Here is a 19674-nt window from a genome sequence, read left to right on the forward strand (position 1 = left end):
CTCCCTGGCAGCCAGAAACCAAGCTGCTTTTCACAGCCAGATGTTATGTGAGCATCTTTCTCAGTTCTGGTGCTCTGGGCTGGGAAGTGCAGCCTGGGGTTTAGGTCCCAGAGTCCTCAGTGGGAACCCCCCACAGCTGAGATCTCCCTCTGGACCTTCAGCTGCTGCCTGTAGGAGCCCAGCCAGCCCTTTTGTGCCCCCGCACTTCCTACCCATCTCTATGTGGTCTCCCCTTTTCCTCCTTGGTTATGAGGGTGCTCTCCAGCTCGTCTTCAGTTGCAATTGATTATTCAGGATGGTTTTTCCCTATTTTAGTTGTAATTCCAGTTTAGTCCTGGGAGAGTGTCATTGTAGCTTCCACTCAGTCCCCCACCATCTTTTTCGAATCTACCATGCTGTTTTGATTACCATAGCTCTGTAGTATAATTTGAAGTCAGATAGTATGATACCTCCAACTTCGTTCTTTTTTCTCAGGGTTGCTTTGGCTATTTGGGGTCTTTTGTGGTTCCATACAAATCTGATGATTTGTCTTTCTAATTCTTTAAAAACGACATTGGAATTTTGATGGGGATGCATTAAATCTGTGTATTGCTTTGGGTAATATGGACATTTTAACCATGTTGATTCTTCCAATCCATGAACATGGGACATTTTTCCATTTTGCTGTGTCTTTTTCAATCTCCCTTAACAATGCTTTGTAGTTTTCAGTAGATAGGTCTTTCACATTCTTTGGTAAGTTTATTCCTAGGTATTTTATTCTTTTGGTTGCAATTGCAAAAGGAATTTTTTTTTTTCATTTCTTTTTCTGAAGTTTTGTTTTTAGTATACAGGAAGGCAATGGATTTTTGTACATTGATTTTGTATCCTGTATCTTTACTATATTTGTTTATTGTTTCTAACATGTTTTTGGTAGGGTCTTTAGGGTTTTCTATTTGGGGGGTGTAGTGGGTCCTAATATATGGTGATAAAAGAAGATTTAAGTTTGGGTGGTGGGCACACAGCATGATATATAGATCTTGTAACATATACCCACACCTGAAACCTATATGATCATGTTAATCAATGTCACTTAAATAAATTTATTTACTTATTTTTTAAAATATGTTTTCATTGATTTCAAAGAGAGGAAGGTAGAGGGAGAGAGAGGTAGAAACATCAATGATGAGAGAGTCATTGATCAGCTGCCTCCTGCACACCCCACACTGGAGATGGAGCCTATAACCCTGACATGTGCCCTGACCAGGAATTGAACCACAATCTCCTAGATCATAGGTCGATGCTAAACTGCTGAGCCATGCCGGTTGGGCCACCCCAATAAATTTAATAAAAAAGGAAAAAAAAAAAATCAGTCCACAGAACTGAGTTCCCTCTGTGTGCCTAAAATTTGGAGCAAGTGTTTTCTCTATAGGTTTGAGTATCTGAAACATATATAGGAGGCTTAACTTTGCTATAAAATGACCAACAGCAGCAAAAAAATCTGCATAGGTGCAGATTCTTACCTAATGTATTTTATCAGTGAAAGTAATAAAATAATATCATAAAAAATAGTTGAGAAAGATGCCACTGTAGCCCACCCTCTGTGCAGAGAGTCATAGCTCAGACACTGGTCCGTCCCCTTGCTTCTGGCGTAATGCTCAGTCTGTGCTGTGTTATGCACAACACTCTGCTTCCAGCAGCTCCTCATCTTGGACCGACTGAAGGATAAGTTCAGCTGACAATGGAAGAAATAAGAACTCAGTGCTGTTATCTAGTGTTTTATAATCCTAATAAACATAAGATGTATCTGCAGGTTTCACTAACCAAAGTCATATACACTCCCCAAGGTTTGTTTTTTTCTTCCCACTATTACAGAAGAGCAACTACATCCACACGTTTGCTCAGGAAACACATAACTCCTCAGAGAGCTGAATTCTAATGCAACTACTCTCAGCCCAGCTACAAAGGGAGCTTTGATTTGTTTTTGCTTAAGCAGTAAAAAAGCCTCATAGATTCATATTATTTGAGTGGTAAGGCCAGTAAGAGTGAAGATCCTGAAATTATGTCACTGACGCAAAGGGCAAAGAAGGGGAGCAGGAGAAAGAGGAGGGAAGGGAGAGGAAGAAACATTTCGTACTTTTAATTGTAAAGACTATGGTATATTGTGAGCATAGCCAGGCCGTAACAACAAAAGATCCGAACTACAGACCTTAGCTAAGTTGCTGTCTTTTCCACACAGCAGTGCAGAGGGGAGGCCCAGGGCTGGGGCGCGGACACTCCCCTCGCCCACGGGGAGTGAGACGGGCAGGCTGCTCAGCTTATCATCGAGTTTATGACATGGGCCCACCTAGCTGCAAGGGAGGCTGGAAGAAAGGAACCTGGAGATGTGGTGAGCTAATTCTGAGCATTCTATCCCTAAAAGGAAGACAACAGATGTCCAGGGAAATTATCCGTTTCTGCCACAGGCTGGTGCTCAGAAACTGGCCCAAACCTGGCCACCTGATGTTTCCGAGCAGCTGTGGGCTCTGAGCAGCTTCCACGAGTGAGCACTCACGATTACTCTGATGCTAGACCACACGAACTTTGAATCCTATCAGGCAAAATTTTATTCCCTCCCCAAAAAGAATTCCTCATGAATAAATGTTTCAGAAATGGTACTCAAATGCTATGCGTTGAGTTTCACCACTGAAAAATTTGTGGAAATTTGTTTTCTCCCTTGCTATACAAGTCCTGACATGTATCCTGATTTTGCCTCTTGATCAAAAGCCTGCAGTATTTACTCTGCTGCCCTTTACGGGACAGGTTGCTGACTGAAGCCATCAGGGTCTGAGCGGCACTAACAGGCGGGGAAAGAGGACTGGCCTGCAAGTGGCAGGGAAGACCCAGCTCCACCACCCAGAGCGGTCGGCTGGTTTCTAATTGTAGTAAAACTTCTTTAGTCACAAACTCAGCCACATCTATTAGCCAAAGATCAGTAGAAAAGCAAGAACATGGGAGAGGTTTCTGCAGTCCGGAGGGAAGCACTGAAGCTTTGGCACCGTTTACGGAGGGCCCGACCACGGCGGGACAGCCTCCTCGGCGAGACAGGCTTCTGCCAGCTGTTCATGGCTTAGCTCTTAATTAGCATACAATTAAGTTCATTATATTCTGTTTTAAGAGGGAGAAAATAATATAGTTGAGAAAGTCTATCATCAGAAACAGTGAAAATGTTTTAGCAATTTAAAGATGTAAGTTATCTGCTAAAGATGTAAGTTAGCTGCAAGGGAGGCTGGAAGAAAGGAACCTGGAGATGTGGTGAGCTAATTCTGAGCATTCTATCCCTAAAAGGAAGACGACAGATGTCCAGGGAAATTATCCGTTTCTGCCACAGGCTGGTGCTCAGAAACTGGCCCAAAGATGTAAGTTATCTGCTATTTAACTCATATGAAACTTTGATCTCCCAAGAACTCAGGTAAATAAGTGATGGGCTTAAATAAACAAGATGATGGGCTATTTCTACACTCCTAGCAGATTCTTTAACTAGTACTTATTTCCAATCTTATTTACATTTTAAGCTTTTTAAAAAAATAAGGCTGTATTCTTATTAACAATATTGTGGCAAAACTAGCCAGTCCTTGTCTGCTGGTCACAAGATGATTGTTTTCTACCTAAGTGACAGGAAACCAACTCAAAGGAGTTTAAGGAGGAGGGGGAAGAGGGGCAGTGGCTGGAGAGGGGAGCATGTGTTTGACGCAGCTTCTGTGGGTTGGCTTATGACCACTAATAAGTGGACTTTGGAGACATGACCTGGTCTGTTAGAGTCTGCCAGCATTAAAAAAGAAATCATTGATAAGACTATGTAAATTCTAAATACCATACAATTCTTCCACCGAAAACTCATGAGCAGGACATAAAGGGGTGGGGGAGGAGACATGAAATATACACGACCTTTTCTGTATCACTCAGAAAAGGTACACTGAACGTGAGCATCACAGAATTTATATTTCCATTGAAAATAGAAACATAAATTACTTTCTGAATTCAGGAATATTTTAATGGCAATAATTTCCTTAATCAGAACATTATCTATTCATTGGAATATATAAGCTAATTTGTTTATTAAGGAATAATATTTTTAATGACAATAGTTTCTCCCTAAAGAATAAGCAGATGTTAGCCTTAGGAAAACAGAGGAAACTGCCAGCGCTATATACGCCCGATGAATGCTTCAGATTCCCCCAGCTGTGTTCCTTCCAACTATTAACAGATGTTTTACACACATACACACACTCTCACACACACATGCACACACACACATACACACTCACACTCTCAGACACAGGCACATACACACATACTCACGCATGCATACACACACATACACTCTCACACACACATACACACACTCTCACAGACACAGGCACAGACACACACTCACACACACATGCACACACACACACACATACTCTCACACACATACACACACTCTCACAGACACAGGCACATACACACACACTCACGCATGCATACACACACATACACTCTCACACACACATACACACACTCTCACAGACACAGGCACAGACACACACTCACGCATGCATACACACACATACACTCTCACACACACATACACACACTCTCACAGACACAGGCACAGACACACACACACACACATGCACACACACACACACATACTCTCACACACATACACACACTCTCACAGACACAGGCACAGACACACACACACACACACACATGCACACACACACATGCACACACACACATACACTCTCACAGACACAGGCACAGACACACACACGCACACACACACACACATACTCTCACACACATACACACACTCTCACAGACACAGGCACAGACACACACACACACACACACACGCACACACACACATGCACACACACACATACACTCTCACACACACATACACACACTCTCACAGACACAGGCACAGACACACACACACACACACATGCACACACACACATGCACACACACACATACACTCTCACAGACACAGGCACAGACACACACACACACACACATGCACACACACACACGCACACGCACACATACACCCTCACACACATACACTCACACTCTCACAGACACACTCTCACACACTCCTGTGGTCAAATAGGACCAGGAGCCCTTAGCCCAGTCGGGGCCCTGAGCCCCCCGTCCCTTAGCAGCCTTGCCAGCGTGGAAGTCCTGCGGTGGCTGCGCCTGTTCAAACCTGGGAGTCCAGCGCCCCCCAAGCTAACCTCCCAGAACCACCGGCAGCGTAAGTGAAGTTTGTGGGGCTCGCCCGCAAAGCCAAGTTTAGAGAAACACGTGCCGTGGTTGCTGTCTTCGTGGATTTTGCTGTCTGAATAAATGTAAGGAAACCTGAGTGACAGCTGAGCCCGTCTGGATATAACAGTGACTCCACAATTAGACGTATAAACTGTAGACTCTCAGAAGCCAGCCGCCCCTCCCGTGGGGCAGCGCTGCCAGGCTGCGCGCATCGCGGCCGGTGGCGGGTCCGCGGGTCCGCGGGTCCGGGGCGGGCCGTGCGCCCCCGGCCGCTAGGTCTTGGGCGAGTCCGATTACTCGGGGCGAAGTTTTATAGGCAAAGAGCCCGGCAATTTCAGGGAATGAAAGGGCCCCGAACTGGCCTTGGGCACGTGCCTCTTGGGGACACCGGGGGGGGGGGGGGGCGGGGGGCGACTTCATGCCCGGCCGCAGGAGACGCAGGCTAGGAGCCCAGGCCGGCGGCGGGGCCGCGGGGCCATCGCGAGCAAGCTCCCGCCGCCGGGGCCACGGGGCCGTCCCCCGTCCCCCGCCCCCCGCCCCGCGCCCCGCGCCCCGCGCCCTGCTGCGCCCCGCCCCGAGCGCGCCTCCCTCCCGCCGGCCCGCCTTCGCCGCACACGCGGAGTGGGAGCGCGGTCAGCGCCCGGGTGGCCGCGTGGCCGGGCGGGGCTCCCGCCTCCCCGGGCCGGCGCGGGGCGCAGCGTGGGCGGCTCAGGGAGGGCGCGGGTCGCACCCACGGGCGTCTCTCCCACGCCGAGGTCGCCCTTCTCTCCCCTTCGACTCTAAACGTCAATGGGAAAAACATCCTCACTCCTTGGGTGAGGATTTTTTAAAAAGTCCTTGAAAGTAAGTGTAATTGAAAATAAAAACCTGAAAAATATTTAAAATCAATAGGAAAGGGAACAGGTAAGACGCAGTCAAGACCCCACGTTTTAGACACATAGTGTGCGTGTATGTCACACAGGAATAAGAAGTCTCATTCTCCAGGGAAGAGAATGGAGATGGGCTCAGAGAGGCATGTTTCTGGAAATAACAGAGCACAGTAATGCTCACAGCAGGATACAGGATGAACAGTCCGAAGGTCAGGCCGCTTGTGCGAAGATGCATGGAAAATGTGGTGAGTTGGGTTTACTACTAGCTCTCTCAAACATGCTAAGCCTGGGTCCTAGAGACAGCCAGGGCCTCTTCTCGGAGGCACCTGTGGCCTCTGGACCTCGATAGTTCTCACAAATATCGGCCCTATATCAAAATGCAGTCAGTATCCCAAATGTGCAGACACTGTTGATAAAGCGATTTCAGGTGGTCCAGAGAGAGTGATGTTCCGGTAATGAAGGTGATTATGACAATAATCTAAAACCAGCTGCCAAGGACTATGTGTTGCCAAGCAAAACTTCTAGAATATGTCTGAATGGTTTTCACAAGACCCCACATGGTAGCTAGGATTATCCCCAGCGAACAAAAAGGAAATGGGCGCACAGAGAAGCCAAGTGGCTTGCTCAAAATCACACAACTGGGAACGGGCAGAGAAGACTCAAACTCAGGAGTCCATGCTTATGCTCAGGTAATAATGCCACACACCTAAGTATGTGGCTTTGTGGGGCGGGGGGGGGGGGGGTGTAAGGGGAAGCTAGTGATTAAGGATCTTTGTAGAATGTGAAATGAACGTTAATAGGCAAATGAGAGGTCAGAAATCTGGGTTACGGTCCTGTTGCTGACCTTTCGAGATAAACCCCTCCAACTTCCAACTCACCTGCTTTCAATGCTCCCTAGAAAATTCTCTTGTGCAGACAGAAAATTTATTACTTTTACACATTTTTAAGACATCACATAATCACATTTATGGGAAATATAAATAATTCAAATGACTCTGAAAAGAAAGGGCTCGATTATTGTATATTACAATTTAAGAAAAAAAATCAAATTTACGAAAAAACTGACAATCAGAAGCATTATAGGAAGTCTTTTGCTCATTTACTCCAGAGATTCAACCAGAATATTTTTTAAGAGGGCAGAAGTTTAAGGTCTAGCTAGGGAATAAAGACATGTTTTGTCTGACACTTCCCAAGTCAAACCCAGAAGTTGTCAAATGATCTTAAGTGCTGTATTTAAAAAAAGGCAGGAGCTGGCAACCTGGGTATACTAAGCTTTCACTATTATAAATTTGTATTAAAAACCCAGTATCTTTTTTTTTTGTAAATATGCAAGGGTTCCTCTGATAATTTCCCTTTTGGAAAACCATTTCTCACTAAAACATTTAAAATAACATTCCTATATCTAAAATGAATTCTTGGCATTCGGGAATTTGAAATCTCCCTTGATTCAGAGGGGAAAAAAAAGCTGCACAATTATAGTTCATCTGAGTGCAAGTCGTAAAGTAATCAATGTTTAAACTAAAAAGTAATACCTTAGAATGGCATTTAAAACAAAAAAAGTACTCACTGGCATTTACAAGGTTTTTCATGTAATTTGTAATTCGTTAAATCAGAAGAGAGTGTGTACTACCATTTTTTGATAAGGCAACAATATTCAAAATCGGCATTAACTAAACACAACCGGCCAGCACATGTGAAAAACCCAATGCTTTAATGAAGCTGTCGGAACAGCAGTTCAAAGATGTCATTAGATACATTGACATTGATCCATCACATACAGCACTATGGACCATACAGAAGGTAGAAGGTATTGCTGCGTCCAACAGCAGATGACTACATTACAGTACCAGAGTCCGCAAGACAGTCACCAAGTGTCCCGAAGAGACAGTCACCAAGTGTCCGGAAGAGACAGTTATTTGTCTTTTTGTCTTTTTTTTTTTCAAGAAATAGGGTTTTTAAATACACTGTTATCAACGTCAACTTTTCCCAGTGCATTTTAAAAAATATGAATAAGTGCATTCCTTTGTGCTTTATTTTGTATCTTTTAACTTCCTATGTATTTTATTTGTTCTTATTGCTTTATGTTTTTAAAAACAACCAGAAAGAACTTTGTCATCCTGTGTATGACCAGGTTGGTTGTATGGTTTTTGGCAAAGTCAGAAGGTTTGGTATTTCCATTACCTTACCCAGAGGCAGGCGGACAAGTCTGGCATTTTAGTCACTCCAGACGGAGGCCCAACCCCAAGTCACAATTCTGCACCCAGTGACGGGGCGTGGTGTGGATCATTTTCTCATCACAAAAGGCAAGCCCAAACCACCGCCTCTTGGCTTAACTAGTCCCTAAAACAAATCCACACTCTATTTGGCAAAAAAGAAATAAATAAAGCCACCCCCAGTTGCAGCATTCTCCTGGGCTTACTCACCTGCCACTCCCAGAAATTGTCTACGAAGGGGCTGGGGAAGCAGGCGCTGGTGAGCGCAGGAGCTGCGCGGCCCAGGGCGTGGCGGAGATGCCAGGCTCTCTCAGCAAAGCGCTCTGCACGCTCGCTCGGCCCTGGCCAGATCCCCTGGGCTCGGGTTAGTCAACCTTGCTCTATTTTTAAGAACCTCCAAATCAGCTAAAGAAAACTAGCATCATAGCATCATAATCTTCAACTTTTGCACACAGGTCCCCTCCCCCCCAGATACGAAGAGAAAACTGGACGAGGCTATGATTGTACCAGTGAGCACTATGGGACAACGGCCGCTCATGCACGTCGGCGTCTCTATTCTAGAAGGGCTACCTGTACAATTAAGGGGGCTGAAAGAATGGGAAGTAATTTTCCCTACCCCCTTAAGTAATAAAGCTATAAAGCGGATAGCATCATCAAATTTCCAAGGATTCTCACCGCGCAGCGCACGGGCACTAGGCCGTGAATTATTTTCACGTAAGCCATCCATTCGCACACTGGACAATCACTCCTCTCCGAACCCCCAACACCCACCACCAATTCATATTTGACATTTAAGCTCATTTTCATTTTTTAAAAAACCCTCCTGAATAAGGTTTCCTGATGAAAGAAGTTGGCACTCTGTCACTAAAATATATTTCATATTAAAAATATCTGGAGAAGTGGAAGCTCTTATATTGTCTACGTAGGCACCATGCTGCATGTTCCTCTCGACCTCAGACACCACCTGGAAGCTTTCTCCACAGTGCAGTTCAGTCAGTGCTGGTCCAGAAAAGACTGCTGCTCGACTAAGGCACTTCATTCCGAAGGGGTGTTGACGCCACTTGCTGTTCAACTGCAGGCTGCTGCTGAGAAACGCACTGAGCAGCCGGCCCCCGCCACGCGTCCCGTGCAACACCCGGCGGGCAGGGGCGGGACGCTGCGGGCATTGCATAGACTACGCGAGCAGGTGATGCTGGAACTAACTGTACAGCTCCGCTGCTTGGCAAACGCTGTCGGCAAGTACCAGGAATTTGCCAATACAGTATTTCTCTTTAAAAAAATTCAGCGAGTTTGCTGAAATAAACCTCAGTTTAAATGACCATAATGGGCGTATTAACGCTATGGTTTGGTTACCAGTCTCCAAGAATATTGCTATTTTTATATCACTAAAAATAAATATGTAAGTTTATTCTCCCTAGAAGGCCAGTTTTACCTATTAATCCTACCCCTTAAATGTGTGGAAGAACAGCTCTGAGTGAGACTGTAATATACAAAACATTCGCAAAGCTCTCCTTAAACACGGGACCTCACGTAAGTTTTCTTTCATGTGTACAAATAATGCAGAAAACCACCAGTGAGTTGTAAAAATACTGAAAACTTGCCTTTTTAAGATGCATATTCTTACAAATTAATACAAACATACTGAAAAGAGCGATGATAATAAAGAATCTGTACAACTCAAATGAATAGTAAAACATAATTTAAAAATAAAAACAGTAAAGCCAATTAGAAATGTGCCCAGTTTGTTTTTCGTATCAAAAGCAAAATCAAAGAAAAAAAGTAAAACATTCAGTGCTCCTCAATATTTTACTGAGAGGACATTAATTTTCATTTCAAAATAAAATATATCTTAAGAAAAATTAAATCACACTCATTGATGAGGAAAATTGTGAAGCAGAGAGTGAGACCAGACCTCGTGCTTCAGGGCCCTGGTCTGTCTCCCTGTGGTTGCAGTGGTAACATATCAGCTATTTCTCTCACCAGACAATCCTCATGAAAATGGTTGCATTTTTCTCTTTTGTGGAATATAGTATTTCTTTAAATAGTTTGCAGTATAAAGACTGATGCTGGAGGGTACTGGATCTTTAAGGCAGTACCGATGAACACATTTACAAAATGAAAAGGTTAGTGTGAGTTTTTTCTTTTCCTTCCTCTTTCTGTCTGTCTGTCTTTTTATTTATTTTTTGGCTGCTTTACATTCTTTCAATTAACCTTTACATTTAATTTCCAAGGAAGTCACATGCATAAAAATTTCCAACCTGTTTCCCCTGAAAAGAATGGACAGAAATTTCTCTGATGCAAAGTCCTCTTGCTCAGGAAGCTGATGTTGGGTGCGTTCGGTTCACAGATCCTGGGCGCTATTGTACAATACTCTGGAGGCATTTGTAGTTGCAAAATAGAATATACAAGTCCGTTCACAAAATTCTAAAAATAAAATATATCCTGGGCTATTGATAAAGCATGGAAAAAATTCATATTCAAGGAAAATTATCAAGAAAACCCCTTCAGGTCAATTATTAAATCTACTGATCAAGAAAGGCGCAGAGCAGGGAGGCCGGCTAGCAGGCGTGCTCGGGCTCCTCCATGCTCATGCTGCTCCTCCGGCTGCTGGCTTTGGAAGCTCCCGGGGACACTGACGAGAGGAGAGGGTCAGTCACGCCGGAAGGAGAGAGGGTATCGTCCATCAGGATGTCTTCCAGCTTAGAGCCCATTTTCGAGGGGGCGCTGTAGGCGTGGCTGCTCTCGGCCCCGGGCCCGAGGCTGCTGTTGAAGCTGATGGTGCCATCTGTGAGATCGAGGGTGGTTGTACAAGTTAGGTCTGGGTGATGCTGGAGGATGTCCTGGCTGCAGTTCTCCAGGGACGGTTCTTGCTTGATGATCCGAGTCACCAAATCCGCAGAGCAGAGGCCCGTGGATGGAATAAGGGAGAGTCCATGAGCTCGAGCCTGCATTTCAAGTTCCTGAAAGAAAAGTGAAAATCAGACACTGAAGCAGATGGAGCACAGAGGGTTTCAGGGCAGGAGATTACTGTGTGTGATATTATAATGATGGGTCCACGCCATCACGCATTTGTCTAAGCTCACAGATGTCCAACCCCACGAGGGGACCCTAATGGAAGTGAAGGGGCTTGCGATGTTGATGACGTATCGATGCAGGTTCACCAATAACAACAATGCACAACCTTGGCTGGGGATGTGGATTATGGGGAGGCTGTGTGTGGGGGGGAACTCTGCACCTTCTGCTCAATTTTGCTGTAAACCTGAAATTGTTGCAAAAAATAAAGTATTTAAAAAAGTCATACACTTAGAGAGAAAACAATCAATATTAAAATATTTGGCTCTTTTAAATGAATAAATGCCGTGCTGTTTAGAGTAGTGTGAACACCGCTGGCAGTCAGTGAAATGCTTCTCGGGGACAGTGGGCTTATTCGGCATTAAATACAGAGACTGTCTCTCACACACACTCATGTTCACAATGAGGACAAGCTAAAACGTATCAAAATAAAACTTCAAAATGTAAGCTGACCAAAGGAAAATATTCAGTAAATAATATTGTTCCGTGGCCCCTAAACTGTACACCCAGGTATCAGCGGTGCTGCAAGGAAACCAGCAGGGAAACAGAGATACTGCTGGGCGGAGTCCAGGGGCTGCACTGTTCCCGCGCTGGACTGTGCTCCATGCTCTCCCGTCTCTGCCTGGCCGGCGGGGCTGGGGCTGCTCCAGGAGCATGCGCACTGTACGCACAAAGGCGCTGTGCAGGGGAACCGAGGCGGCGGCCTCCGGTCCAGCACGCGGGCACACACGTCCCAGCAGTGAGAAATGTGGCCATTTAAAAATAATATACAAATGCTATTTTTCTTCATTTACACATCTGAATTTTCAAATGCCTACTAAATTGTTAGGACCCAGCAGAAATGGCAGGTATTTCGGCTGGTGCATGGTCAGTGGGAAAGGAGGGCAGCATGAACTGAGAAAGTCCGGGCAGTAACGGCAAACCTCAGGAAGGTTCCACACAGGGATCTGAAGTTGGGAAGCATCACTTAGGCCATCTCACCAGGAGAAATGGAACAGTTTTTAATCCCAGAGAAGAGTTCTTATCTGAATAATACCCTCCTCCTACACTTTCTTCACATTTCCTGTGTTGAAATCCTAACCGGCAGGATCCCAGAATGTGGCTTTATTTGGAAACAGTGTCTTTAGAGAGGTAATTAAGTTAAGATGAGGTCGTTAGGATGGGCTCTGACCCAACCTGCAACAGCCCTGGCGGCCTTTCAGGAAGAGGAGGCCAGGCCGCAGGTGCGCCGAGGGAACACCTCCTGGAGACGCGGAGAAGCGGCATTTGCCAGCCCAGCAGAGCGGTTTCAGGAGCCAGCCCTGCGACACCGGGTGGAGGATTTCCAGCCTTCCGAGAACTGAGAAATCACTGGCTGCTGTCTGCACTGCCCTGTCCATCTGTGCTATTTGTTGGGGCGGCCTGAGCTGCCTAACTGAACCCTGTGTCAGAGACTCCAGGACCTCATTTCAACATGTCCTCGCAGCAAGGGCTTTCCCTCTTCCTTCCTGAGTACCCCTGGACCCTCCCAAATGAACCCCAGAGACCCCAACAGTGAGCATCCTACTTCCCCATGCCAGTGCCTCCTTTCTGTTTGTGATATAACAACAACAGGATATAAAGTTGAAGCCATCACTGGGGCCCATCAGAGAGGGAGAGCTGCTCTCCAGCACTATATGCCTCAACCTTGGCCCACAAGCTAAAGATCTATGTTCTGGAGGAGTCACGTTTAGTCTGTGTTAAAGGCTGTTTGACCTGCAAGGTCTCTGGGTGCAATACAAGTAAGAGACGGTGCCTGAGATGCCACTGAAGACTCTACATGTTCCTTCACACAACCTCTGGAAACACAAGGCTCTCAGCATCACTGCAAAGCCCTGGGTTGTGTGATGAAATGGTAGCTCCAATGATGCTCAGGCCTCATGAGCCTTCTCTGGTGAAAACTTTTGCATGCGTCACTTAGAATGAAAATGAAAGGAAGCCCTCAGGTCCAAGCTGAGAGCATCTGCTCTCATAAATCCACACCAACGTGCTGGTAAGAATAGCACCCACACAAATAGTTTGTCTTTTCAAAAAGAGGAATAAAGTTGGATGAAGAGAGGCAAACATCTTAGTCTATCTACTGTTATTTAATTAACAATATTTATCAGCTGACTAAAAGCATTACTCAGATTTCTAAACAGTGCGAAGCATCTCGTCTAGAGAGCTTGGCTCAGGACGCAGCAGAGCGGTCCTGATCGGTCATGTTCCTGTAACATGAAAAGTTCCAGGGGCTGCCTCCCACTGTCACTGAAGGAAACCTAAGACACGGTCACCGCGGACTTTCCAGTTCACATTACAGTATTTGTATTTCACACAAATAGACATATTTGCAACTTTAAAATCTAGCCTCTCTTTTAAAACAATTATTCTATTTTAATATTTGAGGAAATAACACATTCGTACAAGCTGCTTCTATAAACTGGTATACTAAGTTCCACAGATCAAAGACCGATGGTTATAGACCAGAGAACGGGGCATGGAACAAACAGTAAAAGCCAAATGAAAAGAAGGGGGGGAAGGAGAATTTTAAGTGACAGCTGACCTCTCCTTCCCACTGAGGTTCTAAAATATGCCCCCCAGAGGACAGCTGTCTTCACCTCCCTGCCCCGGGGCTGAGGATCCCTGCACTGAGTGAGAGCTGTGACATCCAGAAGTATCCACTGTGGTGTGGGCATTGAAAAGATAGAGACCACTGTTGTCAATGAACTACTCAGCTAAATCTGGTCTGTGTCTGGGATTCACACACTGAGGGAAACAAGCTGGCCCCTGAGGTGTCAGGCTTTGCATGGCCACTCCATAGTAGCTGCCTTGGAAACCTGAAACGTAGCCACTGCTTCACGCAAAATCTGGCAAGAGTTGGGTTCAGCTACTCAAGACGGCCTAGTGCCAGTCATTCTTCCTGGTGGGCAGTGTTCATAGTCAGCCAGCAAATTAAAAATACTCGTAAACTCCGGTCATTAGCAGCCTCAGTGTTTCTTTCTTTTTCCAAGACAGTTTCAGAGGAAGCTGTGTCTTCACTCTCAGCAGCAGAAGTCGAGTGCCTGAGAGAAGTACCGGGGCTGATACTAAAGAGGGACCCCATGCTACACTGGTACACACACTCCCTAAATGAAATGACAATGAATCCTACACATTAGTAAAATTAGTATTTCTCCTGCTAAGAATATATAGTGTAAGTTAAAGACACACATGGTATAATTTCACTCTCTGTCCTATTTCTTAAATTTATATCTTAATGATAAAATCCTCTGGGTGTCCCCAAGTTCCCCATCAACATGAGCTTTGACCACAGACTCCATCCTTCCCATACTAAGGCATTTTTGTTTTAACTACAGTCAGTTCTCATTACTTGCATTCATCACTGCTGCAATCTGAATGTATATGCCCCAAATTCACATGCTGAAACTTAATTCTCCAACATGATGGCATTTGGAGATTGAGCTTTGGGAGGGGCTCAGGTAATGAGAGTGGAGCCCTCATGGAAGGGATTAGTGCCCTTATTAAAAATACCCCCGGGAACACCCTGCCCCCCCCCCATGTAGGATGCAGCAAGGAGAAGGCTGTCTCTGAACCAAGAAGAGAGCCGTCATCACCCTCTGAATCATCTGGCGCCTTACTCTTAGATGTCACAGCCTGTGGAACTGCGAAGCCATAAGTGTCTGCTGTGTGCGCCACCAGTCTGTGGATGCTTTGTCATAGCAGCACAAACGGACAAAGCCAGTGGGAATGCAGAATAGCACGCCGAGCCGTCCCTCAGGGGAGACACAGGGTCAGGGTCCCGCGAGCCTCTGGCACGGTTTCTCACAGAGCCTATTTCCTGTGTTGCTGTTTATCTGATATACGACGTTGATTCGTTAACACTGAACTCAGCCAACAGCACTGCAGCTTAGGTCTGAACTGACCCTAACTCCACAAGACACATCCCAGCCTTCGGAGCTCAGGAGCACTGGCCAACACTTCAGCACGATGCTTAGAGGCCCTGTAAACAGCAAATCACCCCCAACCACTAAACTGTAAAAGCCACGGCACTAACGGACTGCACAGGACACTGTCGCAGGAGGAGCTGGGAGGAGAAGGCAGAGCCTTGCCGTGTCCCCCGTGTGGAAAATGAGTCTCAGGCCACTCAAGTCTGTGGCTCTACACATGTCTGAGAATGACCACAAAAGTGCCACAAATGTTGACTTGGGCTACAAATAAATTTCTACGCGTAGACAAATTCAAATAGGGAATCCACAAATAATGAGGATCCCGTAAGGCAACTCCCCGATGGCTCGCTGTAGCCTCCTGCGCCCACCGAGGCGGGGCCCGCCAGCCCGCGGTACCTGGATCCTGAGCAGCAGGTGCCGGTTCGCGTGCTCCAGCTTCTTCTGCCGCGTCTCCAGCTCCTTGGCGCGCTGCTGCTCCCGCTGCAGCTTTCGGATGTAGTCCACAGACGCCTTCAAAATGGTGCCCTTGTTCCAGCGCATGTCCCTGAGAGAAAGCAGGAGACAGGCTCCCTGTGACTTGAAGCTCAACGAGAGTGCAACAGAGCAGTTTCTAAGCTGTGGTAACCAGTGGACAACAGCTCTCACCCACCGGCCACCACCTCCCACTCGCCATCTCACTCAACCCAGAGGGAGGGCGCCGCACAGAGCCGGCCCTGGGCACAGAGCTCCTAACGGCGGGGTTGGGGCCGAAATTTAGGTCAGTTGACTGCAAAGTCAATATTCTTAACGTTGCATTAAATAGTTATAGCTTTCTAGGGCTATACGGATTAACTCAGAGAATAAGCTGTGGTAATAAAAAACTCCATGATATCTCACTACTTATGTGAGGCATAAAAGTGGCACCCCTAAGTTTTATCGTGAGTTTTCATAGACAGGTTATCTAACTTCTCTCTATTTCTTCATCTACAAAATGTTGATATTATATTTGTGGGAGGAGCCTCATAGGTATGTTATTAGAATCCAAGGAGGCACTTTATATAAAAATGCTGTGAGAAGCTTCGACTGCAGTTTCAATAACGGAGAAAACACTGTGTCAGGGCTCGATATAACAATTATATCGTATGCCTATCTTTATATAGCATTTACTATGTGACAGGTGCTTTCTCAAGAACTTTACAGCTCATTTAATAGGTAGGTACTAATATTATCCCCATTTGACAGGCTTAGGAAGGTCACATGATTTGCCCGGGTCACACAGCTGGGAAAGGGCAGGACCAGGAGGCCTGACTGCCTGTTTCAGGCTCCACTCTCGAAACCCCCACGCCAGGCTTCATCTTAGTCTTCCTCAGAGCAACCAGACTAGGCAGGAGTGTTCTGACCATCCCCCTTTTAACAGGTGAGAACAAGAAGCACCAGGGCTCGAGCATCTTCCCCAGGGGTAGACAGGTAGCCTGCCTGTCTTGGCTTCAAACCCAGGCAGCCTGTGGTCGCCACTGCTCCGGTTTTGATCACTACAGCTCCTCTAACGTGCTCATATATGAGACAATTAAAAACGCCATTTAGAGCACTCCAGAAAAATAATTAAGAATGAAATTATAATTACACAAGTAACATTTCTATAGCACTTTAAATTAATCTGAGCCCTTTTATAGACAATATTCATGATGATAATGACAATGATAGTGATGAAAACAAAAATAATTTAAGGTATGAAAAACCTCCTAAGCCATAATCTATAGCTGCTCAAAGCAGGTCAGAATATCAGAATATCAGGTGGGCCGAGTGAATGGAGGGCGATTAACACAAGCCTCCAAGTAACTGAGCCTCGGGCGGGTTAGACAAAGAACAAAACAGCAGTTTTCGCACGAGAGGCAGAGCTGCAGCTCTCTGAGAATTCCTGGGGGTTGATCCCTGGGGTCTGAGCACCAAAGATGGCAGAGGTGTCCTGAGGTTGAGCCAACTTGCTAACATTCAGGGCTAAGATCAAAGACACAGAACTTTAGCAGCCAGAGAAACAACTGTAACGAAGATGCCTGAACAAGGCCAGCAAGGTGGAAGCCAGTTACTGAGACCTGCACACAGCACTCAGCTTTTAAGAAGTGACCACTTCCTTTATCTGGGGTTCTGCTTCCTTCTGAGACCCTCCAATTAATTTTGCTTCTGGGCTTAAAAGAAGGGCTTTTAAACCTCAGCTGGGGTCTCCTCAGCCACCCACCTGAGTCTGCACCAGGAACCTGGTGCAGGGAACCCCGTAACAGATCACAGTCCATTTTATCTTAAAACAACACCTACAATTAAAGATCATTCCAACTCAGACCGTCAACAGAAGTAATGGGATACAATGGAAAAAAGATATGCAGATGAAGGCTTTCACTCCAGCCCCATAATTTCACACTTTGGTAAAGAGATTCACATTCCAGTTTAAAAGAGTATGCTAAAAAGTGAGAGCTGATAATGAACAGGAAAATGGGAATTCGATTTCCACAGTCATGCAAGACTGACCGCAGGAAATGAAGGTCACAGCCCCTTGGTGGGATGAACTCCTGCCGCAGAACTGAGAACGTGAGTGCTCTGCGTTTCAAAATGGCTCTCCTTGGTGCACCTGGGCAGTAAAGGGTGCAGGGTGGAAACTGCCTGAGCACCCACCTTACGACAGGCAACGGTTTTATTTTATTTTGTCACAAATACCCTGACAATCATCCGAATAGCAAACTCAATAAGCCTTGCATGAGTAATGCTTGATTTCATCTCCGCATTTTATTAGGTAGCTAAAAGGTCATATTCGCAGGCTAATTTCATTGAATGCCTGTGGGAGCCACTAAACTGTGCACATCCTCCAGCCCTTACTTCAATGGGCCGATGTCTAATAGGTAAAAATTGTGTCTGCTGTCCTATTTGCTGATGTTGCCAGCAGGAAAGGATCTTTACAACTGTTCTCTCCAAAAGCGGCAGAAGGGAAGAAAGACGGAGAGCTGAGATCCCCTTGACCTATGCTCAGAACAGGAAGAAAAATTACTGTTTTTTTCTAGAAAGGAAAATATACAAAGAACACAAACGTTTTAAGACAATTGAGCAGAACTGCTAAACTTGGAGTCTGCAATGGCAGAGTTCAGTGCCTACAGACACTGTTGGAGTTGAAGCCCAGTGGGCATGTTCTTGCTTTAGCAGGTACTGAAATCACTGTCCTGTAGGAACTGCTAAAATGATTTTGTTTAGCAGCTCAGTGTTTATTTGCCCAAGATTCTGATTTCAAAAAGCCACCTCCTCACACCCAGAGCTGCCTCACGTCCAGTCACCATTTGCACAATCTGGTGCACTGCTCTCAGCATCTTAGTTTGATGAGACGGACAGAAGCAAGGTGCACAGAGTACTTAGGATGAAACCAAGGAAGGGCGACTTCTTTACACTGGGTTTTATAACGGTACCGTTTTTGCAACATATGAAGAAACATTAAGGTACAAAAATATACGATGCAGATGAACATGCACTTGTACTCACGGGTCATTGGACTTGGGAATCAGAGTGCCCAGCTCTTTAATGCGGTCATTTATGTTAAATCTTCTTCTTCGTTCGACTGCAAGGAGAGAGAGAGGACTATTAGTAACAGGGTCACGTCTGCATGAACGAACCTCATTAAAGACATCCGTGTGTTAACTTCACTGCGCAGGACCATGGAGCCTGGAACCTGCATTTCCGTCTTTACCATAGTTTTAGTACTGAGGCTAAAATACTTTTTAAAACGAGCTACCTTTTATCATTAACAAAGCCCTGAGATACACAGTTTCTCTCTCGATCCTGTGACAACCCTGAAATTGGAGTTACTATCCTCAGTCACAAAGAAGAAAACTGCCTTGGAGACATTAGGGACGGGAGAGGCCACCAGCAGGGAGTGGGGACTGGGATCAGCCAGAGCTCCACGCTGACCCTGCAGACCAGGGAGCAAACTCTCTGCAAAGAGCCTCACCGCAGATTTCTGGCTCTGCTGGTTAAGGGGCAAAAATTGAGGCTATTATGTAGGTACTCACACAGTAGGAGATAAAACAGATTCCTACAATTTATTTATTGACCAAAGTCAAAATGTCATACTATTGACCAGGTAGAATTTGTTTGCAGTGCGAGTTTACTAATGAGAAGCCCTGGGTGCCAGTGCGCTTTGTACATAATGAGACACTATGTACAACGTACACCACGCTGCCTTGTGACTCAGCAGTATATTGTAAACCCCGACTGAGCCAGGTGAGGCCAACCTACCCCATTCCTCTTAAGAGACACTGGGAATCCCTATATGGAGGCATCCTAATT

General features: G+C 45.8%; 1 protein-coding gene across 13 annotated transcripts in view; it reads right to left on the reverse strand.

The window, feature by feature from the left end:
• Nucleotides 1–8064: 8064 nt before the first annotated feature.
• The window catches only part of MITF (melanocyte inducing transcription factor), a 209892-nt gene continuing 198282 nt past the window's right edge, over nt 8065–19674 (reverse strand). For all 13 annotated transcript variants that reach the window (XM_081159153.1, XM_081159148.1, XM_081159158.1 and 10 more), the window contains 3 exons: nt 18871–18946; nt 15769–15916; nt 8065–11316 (listed from right to left, as the gene is read on the reverse strand). In XM_081159153.1, coding sequence (XP_081015279.1) covers nt 10915–11316; nt 15769–15916; nt 18871–18946 — 626 coding nt within the window. In that variant the 3' untranslated portion in view covers nt 8065–10914. The remainder of the gene's footprint in view (nt 11317–15768; nt 15917–18870; nt 18947–19674) is intronic.

This window comes from Miniopterus schreibersii, assembly GCF_964146895.1.
Source record: "Miniopterus schreibersii genome assembly, chromosome: 15".
Lineage (NCBI taxonomy): Eukaryota > Metazoa > Chordata > Mammalia > Chiroptera > Miniopteridae > Miniopterus > Miniopterus schreibersii.